The sequence below is a fragment of the Cajanus cajan genome, chromosome 3, assembly GCF_000230855.2.
Source record: "Cajanus cajan strain Asha chromosome 3, NIPB_CcT2T_4, whole genome shotgun sequence".
Taxonomy (NCBI): domain Eukaryota; kingdom Viridiplantae; phylum Streptophyta; class Magnoliopsida; order Fabales; family Fabaceae; genus Cajanus; species Cajanus cajan.
In genome coordinates, this window is record NC_138519.1 from 53,881,752 (window position 1) to 53,905,442 (window position 23,691).

Sequence of the window (23,691 nt, forward strand, 5' to 3'; positions counted from 1 at the left end):
GAGTTCACTGCGGCCGTATTGAAGCTTCAATACGGCCGTATTAAGTTCAGTACGGCCGTATTGGGCTTCATTCCCTCCACTTCCTTATTTTGAGCTATTCTAAGACCTCTAGACCTACAGAGAACCCTCCTAGGGCCTTCCAGGAGTCCTTCTGGCTGATCTTCCTTCAGTCTTCGAGAGTCTTCAAGCTTTATTTCCGACCCGGACAATTTTAGGGGTCTACAATATGCAGTAGAAATATTTGCTGAATCTAATAGAAGTTGATTATATGCATGCTCAAGAATTTTAAGGTCAGATTCAGTTACCTCCTCATTATCAGATTCTGATGAGTCTGTCTGCCATGAGACAGATATTCGCTTCTTTGTCTCCTTTAGACAATGTTGTGTCGAGGTCCTCCCAGGTGGCCATCATGGCCTTCTTCTTTTTGTAGGGAATCAACTTATTCTTCTCTTTTTCTTTTTTGAGTTCTGGACATTCTGTCTTGTAATGTCCAGGTTTCTTACACTCATAGCACAATGGTTGTGCCTTTTCTCTAGGAGGTCTGCTGTATTTTCTCCATCGTATTCCTCCCCTTTTCTTCATCATTGAATGAATCTTCCTTGATAGGAAGGATATTTCATCGTCTGTGTAGCAGGTCTCTTCACTACAGCTTTCATCAGATGTATCATCGACCCTTAGGGCTTTTAAAGAGGATGATGTAGATTTTGTCTGTTGTACATTTAGTGCAATAGACTTTTGTTTTCTCCCAACGTCGTCTTGTTGCAACTCCAACTCATGAACTTTAAGCAGTCCAATAAGTTCCTCCAGAGAGAGCTTTTCTAGATTTTTGGATGCTCTCAGAGCAGTAACCTGTGGTATCCATTTCCTGGGTAAGCTTCGAAGTAATTTGTCAATATGATCAAAGTTATCATAAGTTCTACCTAGGAAGGAAAGTTCATTAATGATGGTTTGGAATCTTCCAAACATAGTCTGTATAGATTCGCTTTCTTTCATCTCAAAAAGTTCATACTTGCGTGCCAACAAGCTTATCTTGTTGCATTTTACCTCTAGAGACCCCTCGTATGTCAGAGCTAGGGTGACCCACATATGTCTGGCACTTCTAAATCTATGAACTATAGTGTATTCTTCATTAGATAGAGCACACATGAGTGCATTACGTGCTTTGGAATCCAGCATAGATCTTTGCTTTTGCTCTTCAATCCATTATGCTATGGGTTTCTCGTTGCCAGCTTGATCTAATGGAATGTAGTTTCCTTGCTCAACAACGTCCCATATGTCTATATGACATGCATCAAAGAATGCAATCATTATTTGCTTCTAGTAGTCATATTTTGCTCCTTTGAAGAGGGGTGGTCAGTTTACGACTTGTCCTTCATTTTCCATGATCGTTACCCCTGTAGTGTTAGATGCTCAACCCAAGGGGTCAAGCTTTGATACCAAATGAAGTTAGCGGAAATACACACAGAAGGGGGGTTGAATGTGTGTGTTTGAGTTTGAAGGAATATTTTTCAAAAGTTGTTTCGCAAGGATAATTTTTGAGTAGGGTATTTAACGTTGGTTGAAAACTTATGTAGGTTTTCCTGTCTAGAGGTTTTCTTTTGTTTAACAAAACTGATCTTCTAGTTTAATAAGCAGGTTGAGTAAATTCATTTTTCGCCTGAAAAGATTTATCATCCAATAAAAGAAATGTTTCAGAAGATCAAGTGTGTTTTCGCCTAATGATTTACTAAAGAGAAAAGTGGAAGAAAGACAAGGTAAGTAGGGTTGAAAAATGAAAAGTATGCACAGATGATTATACTGGTTCACTCAATCTGAGCTACGTCCAGTCTCCTTCCACTGAAGGGTTCCACTAATCACAAAGGATTACAAGTATTCTCAACCACTTCTGGCTCGTCAACCTCACTTGTCGATGCTAGTATTCTTAACCACTTCTAGTTCTCCAAGTATTCTTGACCACTTCTGGCCCGCTAGCTTCACTCACTAGTGCTAGTATTCTCTTACCATTTCTGGTTCACAAGTATTCTTTCTACCAGCCTCTTCAGGCTTTACAGCAATTGAAGCTGTTGAGTGTGTTTGCAACTCTCACAGAGAGGATAGTGTAGTTTCTACACTTACTAAGGTGCGCAACCTTAGTTTTATAGGGATCAGTGTCTAAGTGTTTGTTTACTCTCGTAGAGAGGATAGACTATTAGCAACACTCACTAAGATAAGCTATCTTAGTTTTTACACTAATATATAGGAAATGCTTTTGATAAAAATGACTTATGCTCTTTTTCGTATTGCACGTTTTCTCTACTTCTCAGTTCTGTATCTCCTTCTTCTTTGTCATGATACTTATAACCATTTAATAAATCTATCCGTTGTTTGGATTCAAATTTTCTTGTTGGAGCGTAGCTTCATATCATTGCAGATGGAGCCTTCGTTCATGGTCATGTAAATCTTCTCATTTAATGCCTTTCATCTTGCATTAAATGTTTGCTTGTATTCGTGGAGTCTCTCTACGTAGTTGATTGCTTCAATATCTGACTTCAATCATGATCTAGGTATATTTGTACTTTCCTCAACAATTTAGCTGTTGTAGTGCTGTCTTTTTCTAAAATGTAGGTGTCATTTCTCTAACGCACTCAGCTTTGACTTGTGAATCAACGCTTACCTATTTTCCCTTTTCTGTATTTATGTTGATGTCCTCTTGTGTTTCTTGTATGATCTCTTTTGTTGTGATTAGTGGACTTTAGACGTGTTTCATTATTTTTGACTACGTCTAGATACATGATTCTTTGTCTGATCTTGACTACCCTCTTCGTCTAGGCATAAGAGTGATAACTTCGTCTTCTAGTTTATTTGGTTTTATCTGACGATCGCTTCATGTTGATGTCTTGGCCAAGTTGCGTCTGATGCCTCAGGCTTTCGCAGATAGACTTGTCTTATCATGTATCTTGATTTGTGCCTGAATCAACCTTAGTCTTGATACTAGTTTTTCTATTGTCTAATGTTTTGTCTAGCTAGATTATGCTTGATCATACTTCATTGCTTGTCCAGCTAGATTATGCTTGATCATACTTCATTGCTTGAACTTATTGTTATCCGTCTTAAACACTGATGCACATGTTAGTAACAACAATATGTATTATATTTGTCATACTCAAAACCTCGGTAGGAATGCGCTATGTCTGACTTAACAGCCTTCCCTGGCAGTGTATTCCATATCGTATCCTTAAAAACATTTATGCAAATGATGCATGTCAATCACGACTCTATATGCATTCTCATATCATATTATCATGTCTCATTATCATATCACATCGTCATGTCTCATTATCATATCACATCATCATGTCTCATTATCATATCACATCATCATGTAAAATTATCACATATCCTCATATCTCATGTCTCATATTCATATTTCACATTATCTCATCATATTCACATAGTCTTCATAGAGCACTTTAGTTCATACAATAAACATTTAACACAATACAATTTCCTTTTCAAACAATCTCCTCTTACAATCACCAATGCATTCTCTTAGGGTTTCCCATAGGAACCCATAGGAACACCAAAGTCTGCAATTATAATCCAAACACAAATACTACTCATACATACATACTAGTTATATAAATTAGAACATTCAAGGAGAAACAGAGATGAAACAGATACAATTGGGAAAAGCCCCGCATACATAAGCATACAATAAACATAGGATTGGGGGCCAATCCCACTACCCAACATATATTCCCACACCCAGAGCGAGGTTTCTCACTCCCCCTTACTTGGATAAGTAGAAGACGAAGCTAGAGTGGAATCTGGTTTATCTCCTTCTCTTGGTTCTCCTTGGTCTTCAGAGAGTGTGTCTAGAAGTAGTGCCAAAGTCTATTGTTTATAGATGTCAGGAGTGGCTAGAACGGTCCATTTTGGATCTAGAATGGCCCGTTCTGGACTCATTCGTCATATGTAAAATTTGCATCTGGAACATCTCGTTCTTAAACCAGAACGACCCGTTCTAGGGTTGCATTTTAACACATAATGGCCATGTTTGGAACGGTCCGTTCTTAAACCAGAACGCCCCGTTCCCAACTAGGATTATGAACCTTTTTAGTAGTTTGGAATGGTTCATTCTAGTTTGGGAACGACCCATTCTAAGCTACAAAAAATAGGTCTTTTTAGTAGTTTGGAATAGCCAGTTCTGGGCTACTAAATCACCCTTATTGGGCTTTGAGCCTTCGAATAATCTGTGAAAATCAAGGTGTTACAGAAGTTACTATGGTCTTGTTATATACTTGGACTTTATTTATTGCTCATAAAAGTGATGCATTTCGTGTCTTTATAAAATTTTTCAAGCTTATTCAAAATAAGAAAAATCTTAAGATAGTTTCCATTAGAAGTGATCATGGAAAAGAATTTGAAAATAAAGGCTTTGATTTATTTTGTGAAGAAAATGGAATTGAACATAACTTTTCTGCACCTAGAACTCCTCAGCAAAATGGAGTAGTTTAAGAAACAATAGATCATTAGAAGAATTAGCAAGAACATGGCTAAATGATTCAAATCTTCCTAAATACTTTTGGGAAGAAGTAGTTAACACTGCATGTTACACTATGAATAGAGCTTTGATTAGACCCATTCTCAAGAAAACTCTTTGTTGCTCAACGGAAGAAAACATAATATTTCACATCTTCATATATTTGGATGCAAATGTTTTGTACTTAATAATGGAAAAGAAAATTTAAGAAAGTTTGATGCTAAATCAGATAAAGAGATATTTCTTGGATATTCTTTAAATAGCAAAATAGAATATATAACAAAGAACTATGACAATAGAGGAATCAATCCATGTTGTTTTTGATGAGACTAACCTTGTTTGTCCAAGAAAAGATGTTATAAATGATAATGTAGAAAGCTTTGAAGACACTCATATTCATGAGCAAACTCAAAACGACAAAGAAGATGAAGGAATGGAGGATTCTATAATCCAATAGAATCAAACAAACATGACTTTTTAAAGAGAGTTGAGAATCTCAAGAAATCATCCCCTTGACAATATCATTGAAGACATATCAAAATGGGTAACTAATAGACACTCTCTAAAAGATGCATGCAATAATATGGCTTTTGTTTCTGAAATAGAAGTTAAAAACATTGATGAAGCCTTAAATGATGAACATTGGATTAATGCTATGCAAGAAGAGTTAAATCAATTTGAGAGAAATCAACTATGGGAACTTGTTGATAGACAAGTAATCGTCCAATTATAGGAACTAAATGGGTTTTTAGAAATAAACTTGACGAACATGGCATAGTGTCGCAACCCAAAAATTTTCGGTCTCGCGACTAATGGTTTAGACATCCTTTTAAAAGTCTCATTAATTAAGGAATGCCCGGACACCAGACTAATCCTTAATCAATGGTTTTAAAAATAGGTTTTATGGAGTCGCCACCAATGTTTTACTCAAAACATTGGAAAAAGAAAAGATTTTTTAAAAGATCCAATAATGGCCTTGATAACCAGAATTGGGTTCGGGGGTCGGTTATGTGTAGGGAAGGTATTAAGCACCCCTACAACGCCCTAAATCGGTACCCTATGATGAAGTTAATGAGATAAGAAATAATAAATTAAATATTAGATCCCCTTTATGAATTACTATTTACATACTTGAAATTTAAATTACACGGTAAACCCCTAAAATATTTACATAATTGCGTTTATTATAGTAATATGTAAAATAAAAGAAGAGAAAGATAAAACAAGAGATTGATGAGTAATACCTCGTAACAAGCTTTATTGGATCTTCAATTATGGAGGTTTTAGGTGCTTTGTGGCAACCTTTCACACTACAATAAGCCTCACAAAACTCAATAAGTACAATAGGAGAGAGAGAGAGAGAGAAAAAAGGGAGAAATTTCGAGCTCTATGGAGCTTTGGACGAAATTTTGGAGGTCCCTAAAAAATAAGCCCCAGCTGCCTATTTATAGCCTTCAGAAAGGGTCTAGAACGGCCCGTTCCAAAATCGGAACGGCCCGTTCTAAAATCGGAACGGCCCGTTCTGGATCCGAACGTTATATGCAAAATTCTTACCCTGGAACGGCCCGTTCTAAAATCAGAACGGCCCGTTCTGGAGTGCTAGAACGGCCCGTTCTGGATTTGGAACGGCCCGTTCCAACCTAAGATTTTTAGGCTTTTATCTTAACTTGGAACGGCCCGTTCCAGTAAAGCTTTTAACCCACTTTTTATAAGCTTGGAACGACCCGTTCCAATATTGGAACGGCCCGTTCCAATCTTGGAATGGCCCGTTCCAATTTAGTGCTTTTTGGCCTTTTTAGAAACTTGGAACGGCCCGTTCCGAATTGGGAACTACTCGTTTCGGTTTTGAAACAGCCCTGTTCCAGTCTTCTAAAATCAGCCTATTTGGGCTTTTGGGCTCTCTAAAGTCCTGTCCCGTTGTTTGCATGCCCCCGGATGAAATTGGGTGTCTACAGCTGCCCCTCTTTACTTGTCATTTGGAATAGCTGTGTTGCTTTTCCAAAGGCAAGTAAAGACGTAGACATTTCGTCTGGGTCTTCTTCTCGTCTCTGTGTTGATGCTTCTACGTTGCTTCCCTTGGACAAATGTATTTGCTTGTATCCTCACCCTTTAGAGCAGTTGAGCATTGATTGCGTACTCTATTGTGTAACAAGGTTGACAAACTGTACACCTGATCTTTAGTCTTCGAGTAGAAGCTCCATTGTTTCTCTTGTGATAGTGAGGTGGAGATCCGGTTCTTCAACCTGCTGATGTTGAGTATTGTTGTGCCGTCCTTTCCAAGCTGTCTGCTGATATTGTGAGTATTATTGTGCCGGCCTCTTCAGGCCGCCTGCTGATATTGTAAGTATTATTGTGCCGGCCTCTCCAGGTCGCCTGCTGACGTTGTGAGTGAAGTTGTGTCGGCCTCTCCAGGCTGCCTGCTATGTTGTGAGTATTATTATGCATGCCTCTCCAGGTCGCCTGCTAATGTTGAGTATTATTATGCCTGGCCTCTCCAGGCCGCCAGCTGATGCTGAGTATTATTATGCATGGCCTCTCCAAGCCGCCTGCTGAATGCTGAGTATTATTATGCCTAGCCTCTCCAAGCTGCCTGCTGATGTTGATGATGCGATTTTTTCTATGAGAGGACGTCTAATGAAGACGAGGATTGCTAGTAGGTGATGCCCTTGTGATGGTGGGCAAAAGAGTAAATGATGAGTATTATTATGCCTGGCCTCTCCAGGCTGCCTGCTGATGATGATGATGTGATTCCCCTTTTCTTTGGGAGGACGTTTGATGAAGACGAGGATTGCTGGTAGGTGGTGCCCTTGTGATGGTGGGCAAAGGAGTAAATGATGAGTATTATTATGCCTGGCCTCTCCAGGCTGCCTGCTGATGATGATAATGTGATTGCCCCCCCCCCCCCTTTTTTTTGGAGGACGTCTGATGAAGATGAGGATTACTGGTAGGTGGTGCCCTTGTGCTGGTGGGCAAAGGAGTTGATGGGTGACAAAGATTCTAGTGTTGCCCCTGCCATGTGAGTATTGTGATGCCTCTCCAGGCGCCTTTATTGTGGGATGGTTGGTACGAGTTTGGTGTTATTCTTGTCAAGGTGAGTATTGTAATGCCTCTCCAGGCGTCTGCTTGTAATAGTTTTTTTTTTAATTTTGTTTTCTTAGCTTCGGCTTTTTCATATTTGAAGCTTGCCTTTTTCTACTATTTTTATAAATTCTTCGGCTTTTTCAACATGTATGAAGCTTGCCTTTTTTTCATGTTATTTTTTCTTTTTTATTGTCATCATTGGTGGAGTGATCTATTCCATGATGATGTTATTTGCTGAATCTTTATTGATGAGTATTATTTTGGAAGCCACTCCTGGCTTTGGTGAGGAAACCATGCCTGATCTTGGCATTCTCTTGGATTATCCTGCATTTGGTGAAGAGTAGGGCGCGATGGCCTCTTCATGCTTATAGGCTTGCTTGTTTGGTCGTTGAGCTTTCACGAACGCTTTGACCTGATGACTTCCTTTGACCATGGCAAGTATAATGAATGGATGCATGGATGCACATAAAAATGCAAGATAAGAATGATTTTTATTATTTGTTCATTTTTTTTTGTAACGCCCTTCTATATGCCCCTACCTCATATGCATGCGATGCAGTTTATGCTCATGTGTTTGTTCCTAAATATGCAATTCATTTTTTTTTATATCAGGAAATTAACCTGTACGTATTAAGGTTAATGTTGACGATTCCTTTTTATTCGTGCCGTTTGTGATTGTTGCCGGGATATGTTCTCTTGAACTCAAGGTTTCAATGGCTCCTAAATTGTCAATGTGTAGTCAAATGTCTCTAAACTCCGTTAAGGGACATCTTAGTCTTCCCTCTGTGAGTATTCACTGTGCATTTTCCGTGTATCCTTTCGGTACCATTTTAATGCCATAAGGGTCAAGAGAAAAGAAGAAAATGGATGTTTGCATTTTTTCAAAAGGTTGTTAGAAGGGATTTTTTTTTTCAAAAGGGGTTTTTAGAAGAATGGCTGACCAAGGTGGGATTTAGTGTTTTTGGCTATTAAACAAAGCATATTTTTCTACAAAGAAGCTATCATTGTGTTTAGCCTTTTTGGAAAGTGAGGTGATGACTCGGGGTCGTACTCTAATTGGATGATTCCTCTGAGTCGCCTTTCGGTTTTCAACTCAGGTTGCTGCTTTAACGTCCTAATTTTTAACTAGGTCACTTGAGATGTGTTCCCTAGCGAACATTTTTCTTTTGATCTTTTCTTTTGCCTAGGTTACCCATTTTTACTTGTGGATTGCCTAGCAGATCTTGCCCTAACTTTTGCGCAGCCCCCTTAGTGGGTTTCCTACCGGGCCTTCATTTTTTTTTGCAGCACTCATGAGGTATGAGATGTCTTTCTTTTATCAAACCGTAGTCATGTTTGAATTCCTGATTGTTCCTTTGTTATCCTTTCCATGCTATTATTGAGTAACATCTTTGTTGCAAATACATTTTGTTTATTAAGGGTTGATGGATGAGGCCTAGAGTGGATATTTAGAGGGAGAAGAGAAACGAAAGAGTGTTATGGCATTTAAAACAATACTTTCAATTTACACGTGCCCCTTTAACAAAGCTCGAAGGCCCGGGCATGCCCCGAGTTCGTGATTCATATACAGGAGATAGACGAAGGTTGCCCCCTAGAAAGTCATGGATGATTTGATAATTTTAAAAAAACCATTCCACTTGCTTGGACGTCGGTGTTTCGAACTAGGAGTGAAATCTTTATGAATTCTTGCTTTCGAAGGGAATACTCGAACCACCTTTCGATTTCAACTCAAATAGACATTTTTGTATATCCCTAACTTTTGCATAGGACGTATCCTATCAGGATTTTGATTCTTTTTTTCTTTACCCTAATTTTTGCCTAGGACACCCTTTACGGGTTTTCATCCTAATGGGTTTTTGTCGCACAATGTCTTTACTCCTCAATAGGATTTTGTCTTGTAATTCCCTAGAAGCAAGGATTCGTCCATTCTTGATCATTCCTCCTATCCCGGAAATTTTCATTTCTTCATAGGAAACTCTTGCTATTTGAATCGTCGATTTGGGCGTGCGATGCCCCCAATTACTGATAAATGTTTCCCGATTTGATGTGTCAGGTTCGCATTTGATTACAGTAATTTTCATTATCCGGCTTAACACGCACAAGTTATATTTCCCTTTTTATTCTTATTTATTATTTACAAGGAAGGTGTGTTATCTATATGAAACGTAAAATAGGGTGCAAAGACATATGAGAAATTCGACGGATATCATTCTCATTGATTTTTGTTTAGAGAACATTCTTTGCATACTATTATATGTGCCTTCCATTTCTAATGAATGTATGCTAATGTACTATCCTAGGAGATGCATGATATTTATTTTCTGCCTAAATTTTATCATGTTTTTGGCTAAAGGAAATGATGCATGATTTTTGCTATATATTTATCTTTTTTTTTAAATAAACTATCCTATATGATGCTTTGAAGTTTGGGTATATAGAAGGGAGTTAAAATTTTATCATATTTTTTATTAATATTTATTTGTTTATAATTCTTATCCATTTGAAATTAATAGACACAAACAAATGCAACACACATATGCTCAAACAAATATACACCCGCGAACAATCATGTTTAAATCCTTGGTCTGTGGTCCCTGCAAGAAAAGTGCATTGTATAGGATAGTTCTAATCTCTGGTCTTAAGGCCCCCAAGGTGCCCCCATTATAAGGACCCAGTATCTCTTTCGCCGTCACCTGGCAAACTCTAAGGTCTGTCGCAGTATTTCGGGCTAGAGTAACCGATTATCACCTTGAGTGTGATTTCCGACAAGGCTCGCAGGCTCCAAGGCCAAACTTGGGCCGGTCGTACGTCAACCACTCCCTATGTTTATTACCCTCATGCCCCCGAGTGTAGGGAAAACTGTTGTGTGCAAAGAATTGTGTACAATTTTTATTTCAAACAAATGTTGAATTTAAACAGGAAAACAAATATTAAAGCCAAATAAATAAAGCAAACAAAATAAAGGGGAAAAATATTCAAATTATTATTTTTATTTTATTAACTTCATCAATTAAATGGGCCTGACCCTCTTTAAACTTCCCCAGTGGAGTCGCCATCTGTCGCAACCCGAAAATTTTCGGTCTCGCGACTAATGGTTTAGACATCCTTTTAAAAGTCTCATTAATTAAGGAATGTCCGGACACCAGACTAATCCTTAATCAATGGTTTTAAAAACAGTTTTTATGGAGTCGCCACCAATGTTTTACTCAAAACATTGGAAAAAGAAAATATTTTTTAAAAGATCCAATAATGGCCTTGATAACCAGAATTGGGTTTGGGGGTCGGTTACATGTAGGGAAGGTATTAAGCACCCCTACAACGCCCTAAATCGGTACCCTATGATGAAGTTAATGAGATAAGAAATAATAAATTAAATATTAGATCCCCTTTATGAATTACTATTTACATACTTGAAATTTAAATTACACGGTAAACCCCTAAAATATTTACATAATTGCGTTTATTATAGTAATATGTAAAATAAAAGAAGAGAAAGATAAAACAAGAGATTGATGAGTAATACCTCGTAACAAGCTTTATTGGATCTTCAATTATGGAGGTTTTAGGTGCTTTGTGGCAACCTTTCACACTACAATAAGCCTCACAAAACTCAAGAAGTACAATAGGAGAGAGAGAGAGAAAAAAAGGAGAAATTTCGAGCTCTATGGAGCTTTGGACGAAATTTTGGAGGTCCCTAAAAAATGAGCCCCAGCTGCCTATTTATAGCCTTCAGAAAGGGTCCAGAACGGCCCGTTCCAAAATCGGAACAGCTCGTTCTGGATCTGAACGTTATATGCAAAATTCTTACCCTGGAACAGCCCGTTCTGGAGTGCTAGAACGGCCCGTTCTGGATTTGGAACGGCCTGTTCCAACCTAAGATTTTTAGGCTTTTATCTTAACTTGGAACGGCCCGTTCCAGTAAAGCTTTTAACCCACTTTTTATAAGCTTGGAACGGCCTGTTCCAATATTGGAACGGCCCGTTCCAATCTTGGAACGGCCCGTTCCAATCTTGGAACGGCCCGTTCCAATCTTGGAACGGCCCGTTCCAATTTCAGAACGGCCCGTTCCAATTTAGTGCTTTTTGGTCTTTTTAGAAACTTGGAACGGCCTGTTCCGAATTGGGAACGGCCTGTTCCGGTTTTGAAACAACCTCGTTCCAGTCTTCTAAAATCAGCATGTTTGGGCTTTGGGCTCTCTAAAGTCCTGTCTCGTTGTTTGCATGCCCCCGGACGAAATTGGGTGTCTACACATAGTAATAAGAAACAAGGCTAGACTAGTTCCTAATGGATATAATAAAGAAGAAGGCATAGATTATGAAGAAGCATATGCACCTGTAGCCAGACTATAAGTCGTTAGAATGTTACTAGCCTATGCATCACTAATGGACTTCAAACTATGTCAAATGGATTTCAAAAGTGCTTTTCTAAATGATTTTATTCAAGAAAAAGTTTATTTTGAACAACCCCCAGGATTTGAAAAAGAATTTCCAAACCATGTCTTTAAGTTGAAAAGGGCTCTATATGGATTAAAACAAACTCCTAGGGCATGGTATGAAAGACTAAGTAAATTTGTTTTGGAAAAAGAATTTACAAGAGGAAAGCTTGATAAAACATTATTTATCAAAAGAAAAATGAATAACATTTTACTGGTACAAATTTATGTTGATGACATTATCTTTGGTACTACAAATAATTCATTATGTAAAGAGTTTTCCAAAGATATGCAAAATGAATTTGAAATGTCCATGATGGTAGAGTTAAACTTTTTCCTTGGTCTACAAATAAGACAATCAAAAAATGGAATCTTCATCAGTCAAAGTAAATATTGTAAGGAATTACTCAAAAGATTTGGAATGGATAATGCTAAACCAATGGCCACACCCATGAGCACTTCTCGCTACTAGTACTTGGACAAAGATGAAGGTGGTAAATTCAAAGATATAAAATGAAACAGAGGTATGATTGGATCCCTTCTCTATTTTTCTGCAAGTAGGCCTGGCATCATGTTTAGTGTATGTTTGTGTGCAAGATATCAAGCTAATCCAAAAGAATCTCATTTAAGTGCAGTGAAAAGAATAATGAGATATCTATTAGGAACTATTATGGTATCCCAAAAACATGCCTTTTAATCTAGTAGGATACTTTGATTCAAACTTTGTTGGATGTAAGACTAATATAAAAAGCAAAATAGTGTTGCTCTATCTACTGCTGAAGTAGAATATATTGCTGATGGAAGTTGTTGTGCTCAAATTCTTTGGATGAAACAACAACTCTCTGATTTTGGTCTATCATTAGATCATATTCCAATTAAGTGTGATAATACTAGTGCTATCAACCTCTCTAAGAATCCAGTACTCCATTCTAGAACCAAACACATTGAGATTAAACATCATTTTCTTAGAGATCATGTTTCTAGAGTTTGTTGAAATGAAAAATCAATTAGCCGACATCTTTACAAAGCCTTTACCAAAAGAAAATTTCTTTTCAATTAGGAAAGAGTTAGGAATTCTAGACTTTTCTCACATAAACTCTTGATTCTATATTAAAAGATCCATTTTTAATTCAATAATCGATTAGCATAAGGAAGTAATCGATTACCAGGAAAATATCACTCATGTATGAAAATCTGAACACATGTAATCGATTACATGAGGATGTAATCGATTACTAGTACGTGTTTGCATGTATATGGAAAATGGTAATTGATTACCACGGTTCGTAATCGATTACCAAAAGCAATTCTCACATTTTGGAAAACATGTAATGGATTACCAGATGGCTGTAATCAATTACACGACCCCTCTACACTTAAATACAAGTATTTTCTCTCTCTACATGCATACCCACGACTGTCATTCTTCTCTCTTGCGTCGAAACCCTCCTAAATTTTCAAAACTTCATATCTTTCTCATTTCTTAACGGAATAAACTCCTGTCACTTCCTTTCTTCATCATTTTCCTTTCTCTTCAATTTTACCAATTCGATTTTTTGAAACACTCAACATATGGCTGAATCATCCAAACTCCACAAAGGTTCTTCCTCACATCAAACTGCTACCAGCCGCCAATGTCAGACTCCTTCCAGTGACCCTCTGGCTCCACCAAATCCGATTCCTTCTTCTGGATGCTCTCTCACTCTATTTTCCATTGATGATCAACAGGAGAGGTATTTTCAATTATTCTCTAAATGTAACATTGTTGATCCTAAATATTTAAGTCTTGATTTCTTTGAAGATGAGTTCTTTGAATGCTATGAAATCTTCAAAAATTTTAGAATATTGGAATTTATGACTCTAAAAATCCTATTTATTCTAATTTGGCTAGAGTCTTCTATAGAAACTTAGAAATCTGAGATGGCGTAATTTACAATGAAGTTAAGAAAATTCCTATCGTGATTAATCAATCTCTGTTTTTCGATTTAACAAAATTAAGTAGTCAAGAAGCACTTTTTGAGGGCACTATTACTAAAAAGTGGAAAGAGGATTATTCTCATTTAAATGCTCGTAGAATGATATGTGTTAATGATGCTGATATTGTAACACCCCAGTTTTCAAAAAGGTTATTGTTATTATTATTATTATATGGTATTTGATCATAATTATTTTAATAATTATATAGAAATATTATTTTGTACGTTTTAAATAATTATTATTTTGGACAATTATTTTGTACGTATTAAATAAGTATTTTTATTAGTATTTTTAAATAAATATTTATATGTTTTAAGAGAAGGTTGATTTTATATGATATTTTGTTATTGAAATTTATTATTATATTTTGGGTCAGAAATATATTATTATTATAGAGGAAAAATATTTTATAATATACATGTATTTATTTTATTTAATTATTTTGAGGAGAAAGAGAAGTGGGTTAGAAGAGAAGGAAAATGGGTTGGGTTGACCTAACCCAATAGATTAATTTTAAGAAAGGAATCAGGTAGTGTTAACCCTATCTACCTCATTTGCGTTCTGAAGGGTTAGGAAAAAAAAAGGAGAAACAAAGAGCTCTAAGGAAGAGTACTCAGGAACGACCTTAGATCACACCTTTGTCTTCTGCTCATCCAGGTAAGGGGGAGTGAGAAACCTCGCTCTGGGTGTGGGATTGTATGCTGGGTAGTGGGATTGGCCCCCAATCCTGTGTTTGCTGTATTTTTATGTATGCTCATGTATGAGGGGTTTCTCCCAATTGTATCTGTTTTGCTTATTATTTTTCTTATATGCAATTAATTGTATGACTTGAGATCTCTATGGGTTCCTATGAGAAAACGGGCAAAATATGAATGTGTTCTATTTTGCCTTCTGATTACTTTGTTGTGTTCCTTGTTGGATGTGATGCATGAGTATGTGGTTAATTTTGAAAATAAATATGTTTTAATATGATCTAGAGTGCTCTATGGGTTCCTGCGGGAAACTCTATGAGAAATAGGCAAAATATGAAATATTTTCTGTTTTGATTTCTGATTTTTCTGTTATATTCCTTGTTTGATGAGATGTAAAAATATGTATTTAATTTTATAAATAAACGAGTTTTGATATAAATTAAAGTGCTCTGTGGAGGCTTTGTGAATATGATGATGTAAAGTGAAATGTGATTAAGACATGAGATATGAAATGTGATAATGAAATATGATGACGAAATGCGATGATGTGATATGACCATGGGAAATGATAATGTGATATGAGAATGCATAGAGTCTTGATTGACATGCATCATTTGCATAAGTGTTTTAAGGGTACGATATGGAATACACCGCCAGAGAAGGCCCCCTAGTGTAAAAGTTTTGGGGATTAGTCCTTGGGGATAGCTCGGTTTGGAAGTCCCAGTCTCGCCCATTGTGTGCATGGGATGTATCTTGTGCAGCTTAGCTATCCTGACGAGACTCTGGTAGTATATCCTTCTAGTGAGAGTGCGCAGAGGGTGTGACCCGGCATGTACTCCTAGACTACTCTTCGTGTATTGCTAGCGGCAATATGCCATGTGATGTTTTACTGGCGCCACATGCATGATAATGTGAAGTTCGTGTCCATGCATGTGCATCCTTATTATTAAATGATGATAAATTACTATTTGTATGACTTGGATGATTGAATAAACTATTGTTGTTGATTGATCTATGAGGTAAATGTATTGTTTGTGTTTGGCTATCCGGTGTGCGTTCCTACACCGTGAGCCAAAGTGAGATGTTTCTCACTCCCTTCTTTTGTGTTGTTTCTCTTGTTTGATATACAAGTGATCATCAGCGTGAGGCTGAGGATGTTGGTGATGAAGCTTAGGCTTCTATGTTGGGTTTTGCTCTGATAGGACATGTGACATCGGGACATAGATAGGATTAGTTTAAAATGTTCTTATTAAATTATTTTGGAAAATTCAGTTTTATTTCTTTGTAATTTTACTGGCATGTTATTTGGATTAAGTTTATGAATGTGAACTCTTTACCCTTACGTGGTTGGAAATTTAATTTTTATTGATGAAAAATTCTATTTTTTTTATAATTAATGTATATGTATGTTGGGGTAGAGGGTGTCACAGATATGACTGGATGGTTACTTATTGGTTCTATTAAATTTGATTATTGTATCATGCATTACATAATTGTTCGTGTGTTGCTTTCTCATACTACAAATCTTGCTCAAGCCACTCTAAAAAAGATTTAATTTTGATTTGGGCTTTGATAACTAGCCGCCAATTTAATTAGGCTCATTTGATTCGTCACCGTATGAACAAGGCATTGCATTCCAATGCACCACTTCCTTATCCACATTTTATTACTAAAATTCTGCAACATTTTGAAGTTCCTTTGGATGATGAAACTTGGGTTCCAATTAAGCGCGCTTTTGAGATTGGAGCTACTGTTGTTGCTTCTTTTAGATACTATTGTTAACTTTCGGTATTATTGTTTACATGGTTTGGTTTCTTTTTAGATATTTTTGTTGTTATACTATTTTTCATGTTTCCAAAGGGGGAGAGAAAAGATTGCAAAAGGGCAAAAGAAAAAAGAAAAATAACATTTTTTCTTAATACTCTACTTGGCTTTTATGTTTAAAAGTATAAACCTTGATCTCTATAATTTTTTTTTCAAAACAATAAGTACAACTTCTTTTAAAAAAATAAATATAATATCAACCAATGCTTTACTAAAGGGAGATTAAATGGGAGTGATCGTAATACGTTTTTTTCCCTTCCTTTTATAGTTAATTGTCATCATCAAAAAGGGGGAGAATGTGGAAGAAAATATGCACAAAAGTTTTGATGACGCCAATGTATTGAAGAAAATTCAAGGTCAAGTTAAAGTCAGTTGATCAAGGAACAAGATCTCAATAATTATATAGATAAGTTTGGTCAACTTTGCTAAACATGTAAAAGAAACTTTTAGAAATTGCAAGTATGCTTGGCCATTAAAATTAAGATTTCAAAAACCTCAATTTAATCTTTTTTAAATATAAAACAAGTTTTGAATCATTTGAAAAGTAAGTAAAAAGAGTGTTCAAAAGAATTAACAAAAAGTTTTTTTAAAGAATAATTTTAAAACAATATATTCAATCATGTAAATGAAGTTTTTCTAAATCAAAGTCTTTTAAGCAAAGTAATAATTTGGATCGGTAATCGATTACCAGTTCCTGTAATCAATCACTAGTAGAGGGAACTTTAAAATTCAAATTTGAAAATACAACGTTTAAATTATGTCAAAATTATAATCGTTGTAATCGATTACCAAATCCTTGTTATCAATTACCAGTATTCTAAAAATTCAAAGAGTTATACCTTTTCATGAAAAGATACAACCATGAGATTCTTATCTATAAATATGTATGATTTTTCTTTAAAGGGATACAAACTCAAGTGTGAAAAATAATAACAAAAACTTATTAGCCATAATTACTTGCAAATTCTTTAAGAGTTCTAGAAGGTTCATCATACTATAATATCTACTCTTCAAGAGATTTATTTTGAAAAACCCATTCTATCATTCAATCTATAAAGGAGAAAAGTGTTTTTCTCCTGGGTGGTTTTTTATCTCAACCCAAGGAAAGGAAATTCCAAGGTGTTAGATGTAACATCCTAAATTTTATAACTATTTATCTATAAGATTCTGCAAATTATTATATATATTAAATATTACGTAAGTTACTGTGAATGAAATTTATGTAACATTATTTAACCAAATTTTCTAAATTCAATAACATGTATTTTATTATCTAATTTGATTGTTTCTCGGACAACGTTGAGAACACGCTGTAAAATATGAGAAACTAAATTTAAGAAAATTTAAATAATTTGTAACTTAAATAATAATTTATTGAGGGTAGATTAAGAATAAATACACTTAAGAGAGAAAATCTCTAAATTAAAATTTATAGAAATTCTCTAAGGATTTAACTAGAAAAAAAAATATTCTGCTAAAACCTTAAGCTAGAAAATTATGGAAAAATGTTCAAAAGGATATAATAATTTTATCATCAATATAGTATGCTTAGACTAATTAATAAAAATGTATAGTTAGTTGAAATTAAAATACAAGTCTCAACCAATGAAATTATGACACATAAGCAAATCCTAATTTATTTAATTAATATTAATTAACATAATTAGGAGATGATTAAGAGACAAAAGTTTATATTTTTAATGGTCAAAATTCTAATGATGATATTAGTTTCTGAAAATTATAATTAATTTTTAAGATACTTTAATAATTCTACAATGTTCTAGAAAGTTCTACAAAACTTTTCAAAGTAGATATCTAATTACCAAATAATTAAATGGGTTGGAAGCTTAACTATTAAGATATTCAAATAATTAAAGAAAGTTCTATAAAATTCTACATAATAGAAATCTAGAATTGATTAGATACTTAACCATTAAGATATTTAAATAATTCTACAAAATTCTAGGATGTTCTATAAATTTCTACAAAAAAAAGGGACACATAATCCCCATGTGATTAAAATGAATTGAAAACTTAATCATTAAGATAACTAAATAACTCTACAAAATTCTAGAAAGTGGACATCTCATCACCAAATTATTAAATAAATTGGAAAATTAATCATTAAGATACTTAAATAATTCAAGGAAATTCTAGAAAGTCCTATGAATATCTACAAAATGGACACCTAATCACTATGTTAGTAAAATATCTTAGGAAATATCAAGAAATATCTACAAATCTAGAAGATTGGAGAATGGAGGTGGAGACTAGTATAAATAGGAGAAACCACACCAAAAATCTCACCAACAACCCTTAATAACTAGACATAAACCAATGCCAAAGAAACACCCAAAAATACTCCATCTTTTCCACAACCAAGGAGTAAAACAAGGAGTAAACAACTAAAATTTCAAGAAAAGGGGAAGAAAGGAAGAAGATAAGAGGAAGAAAAAGAAGTAAGAGAAGAAGAAATCAAGGAAATTAGGAGAAAACTATCAAGCTTGGAGAAATAGGTATGGGTCAGATGTTTGATTTTATTCATGTCTATATAGTTGTAGAATAAGTATTGATCTTTACTTATAAGTTTTGATGCATCGAACCTTAGGTTAGTTGATATGGTTTTTTATTGTACTTTTTGATAAATTTGATGTTTTAAGGTTGAATCTTGAAGTGGTTGATTGTTTATGATTGAATGTTTCTATTGAAATTGTTTGAATTATATTTGAAGAGTTTGATTGAGAATAATTTTTGAAGTGATAGATTAATAGTGATGCATATTGCATATTGCATAATATCATTTTTGAGTCAAAATATTTTTTGGGGGAACAGAAAAGAATTTCAAAAAATAAATATTTGAGAAATGAATTTTGTACCAAGGATATTTGATAGAAAAAGAACGAGTTTTGTAATTTTGAAATAATACTTTTTACATGAATTCTTTTCTTTATGTTTACTATCTGAGACATTGGTGGTAAGAGATTGATTGTGCTAGTGGGTACTGCCAAGGACAGTTGGCAGTACGAGATGGATAAAGAAAAGGATAAAGTGAGAGAGAGCTTGATATAGTTGTGAAAGTCTGACTGAGATTTTTGTTTTATGCTACCAATGTCAGAAGATAGTAAACGGGGTCTGAGTAGAATGGGTAAGACGGGACCTCTGGCTTGGGGGATAGACCTTTGGTCTAGGGAGTGTTTGGGCATGGGCAATCTCATAGATGGCCAATCTTTATTGATTCTGTGTCGTGGTAGCCTGTCGGGTGCATTGACGCTCTGACTACTGTCTACTTATTCGCGTTTAGTGGGGCATTGCCGAATCACTGGACAGAGTGATGTTAAGCTCTAGCTTCACTAAACACTCAAAAGGGAAAATCTCCATGGAGTATTGAGTCAAAATGATTTTTAAAAGTATATTTTTAGTCAAAATCTACATCTCATTCTCATAATCATATTGCATTATTTGGACTATTATTAATGAAAAATCATATCAATTTGTTATGTGTATTGATAATTGTATGAACTTATTATGCACTTGGTTGATTTGTTTGTGTGAGATGTGAATGAAATTAAATGTCTAACCCCATAAATATTTTTAAACCAAGATACTGGAGATCTCATAATGCAAAAAAATTGGATATGCAGTTAGAAGGTCAGATGCAAAAATCCAGAGCAAAGGATGAGGGGTTTTATTTTACTCTAAGTTGTTATAAAATGGTTTGTAATATCTAGTGACTTTTATTGAATAAAACTTTAATTGAATAAATTTAATTCATTTCTTTAAGTATCTTTTCTACATATTATTCATAATAATATAAATAATTAGTTATAATTAGCATATGTAATCTGGAAAGGGGGTTACATTAGAGGATTCAAGTCTTGTAAGGATTACAAGTATAGTGAAATCTCAAGTTGGAGACTTGAGGACTAGGCATAGGAAGGATTGGTAGAACTAGTATAAAAATGAGTTTGCAATTCCTTCCCCTTACTCTTTTAATTGTGTTTAAGAAGCGTGCATTTTCATTTTCAACATATAGATTTTACCAAGGAAATTGAATTTATAAGTAAGTAGTTATGAACAGTTTTAAAAAGTAGAGAATACTTAGATAACTATATTCACCCCCCCTCTTAAGTTATTTGAGGCAACTTGTCTAACAGAAATCACCATTTCAACAAAATTTAAATTAAACAATGGTTAGTCATTAAATTCTCACAATTAAGCAAAGTCAAAGATAACATTATTATTTAAATAACTAAGTAACACTATCGATCAATGCATATGATCATATTCTTAAAGAAAATAAAGCATATTTTATTCCATACACAAAATTCATGATATCGCATGGTTATTTTATAAACTTTTATAATTTGAGTAGCATACTGAGGCCTCGCCATACTAAAAGAATTCAAAACATTCTTTTAGTAACACTATACCACCCATATATCACAAAAACTAACACATATCAGAGATATGACACAATAGAAACTTAGAAGGATCACTCCCCACAGAGTATCCAAAAGACTCGACCAGCTCTGATACCATAAAAGTGTAATGACCTGCCATGGTCTACACTTAGTGGAATCGTACTACTACTAGTGAACTAAGAGAAATATTAAGCTGGATAACTCATACATACAACTATAGATAAGAATAAAAATAACTAAATTTCTGTATACAAAATAGAACACCATATATGTACAGTCATCCCAAAAAATAATATTCCCTAGTGCCGATCAAACACAAACAAAACCAATACCCAAAATGGTAACTCTAACATGAGGATCAAACTCCCCATCTCGTAGCGGTCACCTCAACTCCAAGCTAGCCTTGACCTGCTCCCAGCCAAGGTATGATCATCGCAATCCATCCACATGGAAATAGAAGGGTAAGCTAGAGTTCAAAAATCAATCATACAAGTATAAAACAATAATCTATACTACACAATCATCCAACTATCAATCATGTTCATATAGTCACACCATACACTCTATCCAATACTACTCATGCATAAAATACAATCAAACAATCATGAAGCCAAAACACCACACACTTCATCATATTAACAATCATGCAATAAATGCATCTCATGACAGATATCAATGCATATCAATCATCTAATGCGTTGTCACGCATACACCTAGGAGATTTCCCTAACAACAGAGCAGTATAAGTGACATCCCATCCTATCGAAACCACCTTAACCATTTTCACGCCTAATGCGCCCGTTCGGTCACAGTTAAATAGGATATAATCCTTACTCAGGTTTACTCGGATGATGTCACTTACACAATTGGAAGTCCAGATCCACTTTCGGGTATAGCACAGCTGGGTACATGCTTACCACGACCTTGGCATGCATTACCAAGTCAATTGTGAAGTTCGCCCACCGACTATCCGCAAGGATCCACGCACCTTCCCGAGTTCTTGGTTAAGGGAATAACCCTCGACCTCATACCCCGCTCCAACACTAGCTAAGGACTTAGAGGAGACTCACCCAACCCAGTGGCCTACCTGAGCACCACTCTCACCCAAATCCAGTGGCCTACCTGAGCACCATTCTCAATATGAGTTGCCTATCCAAGAACCACTCTCAAGAGACTTTATGTGAGCTCTTCCAGTTTGAAAATATTTTCCCTCTCCTCAAGTCCTAGGCTAGACTCATGCCATAAGGCATCACATGCAATTATGCATCACACATCATACATGGTCTGCCCACCATCATGATCAACAATCATACACATTCCATAAGACATCACATGCAATAATGCATCATACATCATACATGGTCTACCCACTATCATGATCAACAATCATACACATGCCATAAGACATCACATGCAATAATGCATCATACATCATACATGGTCTACCCACCATCATGATCAATAATCATAGTCATATGAACATATAATCATGTCATATCATATTTAAACATTCATATATATTATTACTAAGCATACATATGAATCACACCTCACCATACATCATATATCATACATACATGATCTAAAACTTCAACTTTAAACATGCATAAGCATCAATTTCAATCCAAAAACATCAAACCCATTCACGCCCGGTGCAACCAAATCACGCCCGACCTAACATCCAACCTGAGAGCCTTAAGCTCTTCCATGCCCGGCGTGCTCAACCTATGCACGACCTAGTCCTAGTTAGAGAGTTCAAAACTCTCATCCAAACCAAAAAATTCAGCCACATGCAAACACAAACACACAATGCATAAGCTCCATAGAACACAAAAACAAACTTAAAGTCAACATGAACCCATCCGATGCATCAAATTCACCAAAAACCCCATTTTTCCCAAAACCCCAAAAAATGAGCGAATTCTCCGATCCAGCCATGGACCCTTGACTTTCATGCATCAATTGAGTCACTAAACTCACATGCAACTAAACGACAAACATTCTAGCTTCCCTTACCTAAAAATTGGCTCAAAATGGCCAAGAACTGAGGAAAAGTAGAATTTCCTTCCGAAGCTCAACCCAGAACTTCAATCCACCCAAAGCAAGCTTTCTAGTCTAAATTTCAAGGAAAGACAAAAGACATTAGTGATCTAGAGGAGAAAAAGAATCATACAGAAAAATTTGGGAGAGAAAGGAGCTCACAGACCCAGAGTCCTTCTCTCTAAAACTTCTCTCTAAAAACCTTCACTTTCTCGTCAACCACACAACCCCTATTTATAGAAGTTCAAGAGTGGCCAGAACGACCCATTTTGAATCCGTAATGGCCCGTTCTGCACCCCTTCATCATGTGCAAAAATCACATGCAGAACAGCCCGTTCTGAAACCAGAACAGCCTGTTCTGGGACTCATCTAGAACGGCCCGTTCTGGGGTTTGGCATGACCGTTCTCAACTACAATTTATAGGTCAATTTAGTAGTTTGGAACGGCCCTTTCTGGACTACTAAATCACCCATATTGGGCTTTTGGGCCTTCTTAAATAACTTACTACATTACAATACCCCCGAACACACAGGAATTTTCATCCCCGAAAATAGGCTTACCTGAATAGAGAAATAGATATCGTTCCTTGAACTGACTCTCCACCTCCCAAGTAGCCTCACTAGTAGCTGCATCCCAAAGAATCTTCACCAAGCTGATGTACTTGCCACGAAGCTCCTTCAACTTGTGATCAACCACAGCTAC

At 35.6% G+C, this 23,691-nt stretch overlaps 1 protein-coding gene across 1 annotated transcript; it reads right to left on the minus strand.

Moving 5' to 3' along the window:
* Window positions 1–315: 315 nt before the first annotated feature.
* LOC145956325 (uncharacterized) lies at window positions 316–1,176 on the minus strand. Its single transcript, XM_083071909.1, has one exon. It carries the CDS (start codon window positions 1,174–1,176, stop codon window positions 316–318), a length of 861 nt encoding a protein of 286 aa, XP_082928035.1.
* Window positions 1,177–23,691: the final 22,515 nt, after the last annotated feature.